The 6,944-nt window shown below is 41.2% G+C and overlaps 1 protein-coding gene across 1 annotated transcript in view; it reads left to right on the top strand.

Moving 5' to 3' along the window:
• The first annotated feature begins 382 nt into the window (after window positions 1-382).
• The window catches only part of npr3 (natriuretic peptide receptor 3), a 29,417-nt gene continuing 22,855 nt past the window's right edge, over window positions 383-6,944 (top strand). Inside the window, exon 1 of the mRNA XM_070834387.1 lies at window positions 383-1,309. Coding sequence (XP_070690488.1) covers window positions 649-1,309 — 661 coding nt within the window. The 5' untranslated portion in view covers window positions 383-648. The remainder of the gene's footprint in view (window positions 1,310-6,944) is intronic.

Raw genomic sequence — 6,944 nt, 5'->3', positions numbered from 1 at the left:
GCCAGCTGGACAAACTACAAAATGTGGTACCCCAAACGCTTAGGTCTCCAAAATGGAATACATCATCTATTTATAGTGCAAAACATGAGCATTACTTTGAGTTACACTGTTTAACTGTAGCACTGAATAAATGCATCGTACAGTGAAGAATAAAGCAAATGCAGGACATTGGATAACTGAAACATATTTCCCACTAAGTACAGAAGATCCTGCTGTGCTGAAGCGGCTCATTGTGAGATCGCAGCGGTGTCGCTTTAAGAAGGAGGTGGGCAGCGCTCCGATGACGCAGGAATAATCCTGAAAAGATGCTTCAAAACTCCAGGCCGGAACCAGCGTGTGTGGAGGCTGCTGGCTGAGCTGGAGCACTCGCCGAGCTTGGCAGGATCAACTGTTGAGAGAATTTTTTGAGCAGGTTCAGGAGCTTTCGAAGGAACTCTCAATGCAGAATAAAATACACACATTTTGGCAGATTCGCTTCTTTAAAAGACAAACACAGTCATTTACCATTAAGCCATTTAGTCACAGCGGAGGGGTTTCTGTTTGCAGCTATATGAGCACTGCCAAGTGGAGCCAACTTGGGGAAAGAAACATTTGAGGAATATCTCTCCATCTGTTATTTATCAGAGGTAGGACCTGGAACGCCGCATCATGCCATATTTCAGCACACTGTGTGTGTACTTTTTGATGCTGTTCAACCCAATTATGACAGACAGCACAACCGAGGACATAGAGGTTTTGGTATTTTTGCCACAAAATAACTCCTACCTTTTTTCACACACAAGAGTCGCACCAGCAATCTTTTACGCACAGCAGAGGCTGAAGACAGACGGCGGTCAGTACTCCGGCTTCCACTTCAACATCCACTTTGAGAACTCCGACCGTGTTAATGATGCCCTGTTCATGTTAGTGGACAGGTCGTGTGGGCACAAGCCGGATCTGATTCTGGGTCCAGTGAGCGAGTACGAGGCTGCGGCCGTGGTGAGGCTGGCATCCCACTGGGACATCCCGGTGATCTCGGCAGGTGCCCTGGCTGCTGCCTTCAGCGATAAGAACAGCGAATTCTCCCACCTGACCCGCACCGCTCCGTCCTACGTGAAGATGGCAGAGACTTTCACCGCGATGTTCGAGCATTTCACCTGGAAGAGCGCGCTGCTGGTCTACGAGGACGACAAAGAGGAGCGGAACTGTTACTTCACTCTGGAGGGGGTGTATCATCTGATGGCTGACTTTAACATAAAAACATACGCTTTGTCCATTGAGGATCACTTAGACACTGACGACATCATCCAAAACATCTATGACACTGAAGGTAATGCCGTTTTAAATCCCTCCTCTTGAGCTCAGATGACTGGATGGTTAATATATAAACTAGAACAGCCTATTAAATATGACCTTTAATAAGTTACCTATTCCCTCTGTCCAGTGAGGCTGCATGTCGGGGGGGTTATTTTGGTGTGTTGATTTAGCATCACATGTCGGTGTCAGTCATTCTCACAGCAAATAGGAAACTCTTCAAAGGTGAGAACTGTGTTTCTTTCTTTGTAGCATGACATTACCTGTGCTACTGTTTGGCTTCACTGGTACTGACATGCCCCCTACAGCTAGAGATCAGTTACAGGTTTGATCATCAAACTAGAACCAACTAATGTTTGGTGTCTGAGAGGCCACTTAGCCACTTCATCTGTTGAATTTTTATTTCTTCATTTATTTATGTATTTGTGTATTGGTCGACAAAATGTCAGAAATGAGTGAAAATGACCATCTCGAGTTCCTAAACCAAGGTGAGGTCTTCAGATTGCTTGTTGTGCAGGCTTACAGCCAACAGTCCAAAATCCACAGAGATTTCACTGAGGATCCCATAAGAAAAAGAAAACCAGCTAATGCTCACAATTAAAGTAAAGATTGACCTATTTCTTACTTTAATACTCACATGCCTCACGTGCATTAAAAGAGTTTTTCACCATAGTTTTTGTTCTTTACTTTACCCAACGCCAAAACAAGGCTTCTGCAGTTGGAATTGGACAAATCAAATGTCCTTAAGTTAAAATTTCCCTTTTTGTGTTACTATCCATCCACTGCAGCTCATAAATTAAACACTTTCCAAGGACACACAGAAGAGGTTTTTACATTAAAGAGGATAAGGTTGAAAGATAATGGCTCATAATGCAGAAGCCTCATGTTAGGCTCAACAGTTTCCATTATGGGCAGTAGTAACTACAGAAATGTTAAGCAAGTGTGGAACTTGGAACTAGGAAATGTTTGTCAAAATATTTGTCAATTGACAAATTGCGTGCTATTGGCATGAAACATCATGTCATGTCTACACACTGCGTAGGTAGGCCACATTGGTTAGTAGCTTGAAATTGTTTAGAGAGGAAGTTGACAAAAAGGAACGCTCTTCCTCTGTATGAGGGTGAGGCTCTATCAGTTAATCAGTCTTTATTTGTATAGCACCAATTCATAAGAAGTGTTATCTCCTGATGCTTTCCATAAGTTATAACTTTGTGTGTGTGTGTGTGTGTGTGTGTGTGTGTGTGTGTGTGTGTGTGTGTGTGTGTTCACACACACCATAAATACATGTCTTGCTGTACTTTTTTACTAAAGGTACTGGGATGCATGTGCCAACCAATCCCCAAATCAGTGTGGCAACTAGCCCTGCTCACATTTGACCCAACTTTCTGATGAAATCATGTTAACCAGCTACCGTCGCTCAACACAGATTTTAAACTCCCATATTAAGATTCAGCTGATTCGCAGGTCTATTAATTAGAAGCAGTGCATTTTCATCATCTCTATCTAACACAGCTTTATAATTCATTGAATTCACAGACCACTGTTTTTACTTTTGATACTTTAAAACTGAAATGATATCCTCACCATAAAAATGTGCTGACTTTCAGGGGTTGTGCCAGGGCTAGTGTGTCTTCCTCAAGCTCGGGTCCTCTACCAGAGAGGACAGATACCTCAGATATTGTACCTGGAATCTGCTGGAGCCAATCCCCCAGTTTATGGGTCAAAGCCCCCAGTGCTCCGATCATGACTGGCACCACTGTTGCCTTTACTCCCCACATCTTTTCTAGCTCCCCTTTCAGCCCTTGGTATTTTTTCAGCTTCTCGTGCTCCTTCTTCCTGATGTTGCTGTCGCCTGGAATTGCTACATCTATCACCACTGCCCTTCTCTGTTGTTTGTTGATCAGCACAATGTGTGGTTGGTTAGCCATCATCAGTTTGTCAGGTTGGATCTAGAAGTGTCACAGGATTTTACCTCAGTTATTCTCAACAACTTTTACAGGTGTCTTCCATTCTGACTGCGGGACTTCCAGCCCATACTCAGTGCAGATGTTCCTGTATACGATGCCAGCCACTTGGTTAAGGCATCCCATGTACACTGTTCTTGCCTGCATCTTACACCCTTCTATCATGTAGGGACTGCTGGACTGCTTCAGGAGCATCTTTGCACAACCTGCACCTGGGCTCCTGTCTGGTGGGCTTCTATTGATCTTGTATACTAAGTGCCTGCTCTTGTGTCCAGTGAGAACTCCTATATATGAAAAGTGTGTGACATATGTCTTTTAGGAAAAAAAGTGAGGCAAAAGCTAACAAAGTTGCTCTTGGCATAAACACAACACTAATTTTAAATATTTAAATTTGTACCTAGCATCATGAATTGGTAACACTTCTCTTTGACTACATGAGATGCAGTGTAAAAACTTGTAGTAATAATATTGCAATTCTAGTCTATTGTATTGTGCACATGCACTCACTGTGTGAAAACCAAATATATACTTCACTAGTCTTGTTGATTTGATAGCACTTCCCTCTTTGAAGTCAAAACAAAGAAGAATGAATGTACGTCAAGGCTGTTTCTTGGTTTCTTTCTTAATGCTGATACGCAGCCTATTAACTACCAACATACCACCACTACCAACAAGACTACGATTACCATCTCTTCATATCACAGAAGTGGCTGTTGTATAAATTAGCATATATTATACATGCTGAATGCTGCAGAGCCACAAAGTGCACCTGATGACAAGAAATTAGTATTCCTGGCATGTTGGGTGCTTAACTGGATGGTTTGAAGGTTTTCCACAACGATTGTACAGCTTTTCAGCAAAAACTGAGCATTGAGGGGAAAGGCCATGAACTGTATTAAAGAAGTGGCCATAGCAATGTCAGCATAACATTTAATTCAATTCAATTCAATTTATTTTGTATAGCCCAGTATCACAACAGAGTTGTCTCACAGTGCTTTACAAAGTTCACTGAAATGAACAAGAAGTGTAAGCGAACGAACAATCCTTCATTAACCTTAATTGTAACAATTGACGACAACAACAGCTATAACATTATACATCTTATCTCGAAGGCGGTAGTGCCATGATGTCCCCCGAAGCACTGCACATGGCGATTTTAACCATTTGGCCTGCTCACACAGGAGGTGTGGAACTCTGTGGAAAGCTTGCAAATTGGCACATGCACAATATTTATGGAACATAGTATCACTTCTGTTTGGGATTGGGATTTGTAATTTGCCTATTTATTCCATATATTTGTCAGTTTTGTCTAAACAAGGAGAGAGAGAGACACACAGACAAGCAGACTGACATAAGGTGGGGGTGGAGGCCATCATATATCGGCACGGAGGTGCTATTTGGGAAACATGGGCAGATTCCTGGTGGGCTAGGCTGGTTGTTTGGCTGCAATAGCCTGTTACGGGCTTGGTAAATACTATACGGAGATAATTCAGGCTGTCATGTTAGGTTGTGGTGAATCCTGGAACATGTATACTCTCTAGTTTTTGTTTGCTTGTGTATTGTGTTCATGCATTGCTATGATAGAATGTCTAGTGCAATAATGCTCATATCCTCCTGGCTTGTTTTGGAAAAGCAACATCATTTTCACTGTTGGCATTTGTCAATACAGAGTCAGGCTTTGAGCTAGTAACTTGGCTCAGGGAGATATCTGAGATATTGATTTTTGTTTTTTAGACAAAAAAATTGGACCATCCAGACACAATATGATTTCCTGGGGAAGCTGATTTTATTCTGTCAGCTGTTGTTACCAGCATCAGCTATTTCAAAGCAATGTGACTGGCTGAGTATTTACACGTAGCACTATTTTAGATAAATGAACAAAAACGGCAGGTGCACTTGATGTACCACTTTGCGCTTGACGTTTCACTTGTATGATTACAATAGAGCTCTATATACTAACTGTAGTGTCTTTTATTTTAGATATATATAAAGTTAAGACAAATATTTCGGTCAACAAATATTTGACCGCAGGTTAACAGTGGTCAGAATTATTGCAGTGGCGATAAAACAATCGCAACTCAAAGGTCCACTTATCAGCTTTTTAAAAAATCCTAGCAACATCATATAATGTTGCAAATGGAACTAGCTCAATTGCTCATGTGCGATAAATATGGAAGTCAGTTATGTTATAGTATAGTGGGGGATTTGGTAGTTCCTGTTTCTGTTAAAAGATGGACTGTTATCCTGACGTAATAGGTGACCCTAGGTCTTTCTCAATACTAAGTACGCCAAGTTCGGACTCGGCAAGTTTGACTCTGGAATCCAGACTCCATAGGACAGGAGGACGCAGGATGGTCACTCTGCATTTGGAAGGGCAGCGGACTTGATGCTGTTACCATCTCAGCTCTTAATATGTATCTACTCTGGTTATCGTCAGTAAAATATACATTTACAACATCACTAAATATAATGTTAAATACAACTCTGCCTTTTGTTTTTGAACAGTACCACTGGTAGATCAAAGTCTTCACTTATCTTGTTAAATATCTCAACATGTAAGTAAATGATTTGGACAAAGTTTGGTTCAGATATTCACTGCAGCCAGAGCCAGAGCTGATCCCATCCACTTCAGTCAATGCTTTAAAACCCACCAGAAGCGCTGCGGCACATCTCAGAAGCATTCCAGAAGCAGCTTGGCACTCCACTTCACAAAAGATATGCTCAGTTTTCAAAATAAAAGCCCCAGTGCAGACTTTCAATCATATTTTCCACCACCACATCAATATTATTTTATAGTCGGTGGCACCAGGCCAGACATTAACTGAGCAGAGGGGTTTTATACACCATGAAAGGTTTATCTTCGATATGGAAAAAAACACGTTCACTTTAGCTGCTTTCTGAAGGCTACAGCACTAAAAAGCAAAAAGCAATAAATACATACAAGAAACATTTAAACAGAACAGATAAAATACAAAACGTAGCTTGTTTGGACATAGAAGCACAAAAATGACAGGAAAATGACATAATCAACATAATCTGAGCAAGTCATCTAATCAGCACACACAAAACTAAATCTTTAAATTAGATATGTTGTACCAAAATGTTGAGAATATACCCTCATGAAACTGTTTTTCTCTTGAAATGTTAGAGCCTAAAATAAGCATGAATATGATACGATATAATAAGAAAAAATTGCCAAGACTAACTTGAATGAAGTCAAACAGCCTTGCTGAGCACTAGATATCATACCATACTCAAATACAAGTTAGACTACATTTTATTCTAAATATAAGATTACTTCAGTTACGCCACTTAGTGTAGGTTTGCACGAGGAATTATACACAGTTAGTATACACCCCATTCTGTTGCTTAACTATGTACAAACAACACCAGGAGAGTAATGGGTTGAGGAGCACAGTGGCAGAGTCTCCAGCCTCTATGGAAAGGAGAGGGAGGTAAGATGTATGAAAGATAAGGAGCATGGTGGTGGAGCATCCATTATACAGTTTGAGATAAGCTGTGAGTGCCTTCACTTCACTTCTTTTGGATAACTGTTGCGATGGTCCATGGTCGGTGAATTTTTTCGGCCTTCCAGAGGTGAGTGGATGTCTACCACCAATCTTCACTTTTTGGCAGGCAATAGAGGTTGCCTATGTTGTTATGGTAGGCCCAGCACAGTTAGCTGTT

This window comes from Pempheris klunzingeri, chromosome 7 (assembly GCF_042242105.1).
Source record: "Pempheris klunzingeri isolate RE-2024b chromosome 7, fPemKlu1.hap1, whole genome shotgun sequence".
Lineage (NCBI taxonomy): Eukaryota > Metazoa > Chordata > Actinopteri > Acropomatiformes > Pempheridae > Pempheris > Pempheris klunzingeri.
This window is presented reverse-complemented; position numbering and strand designations above follow the sequence as displayed.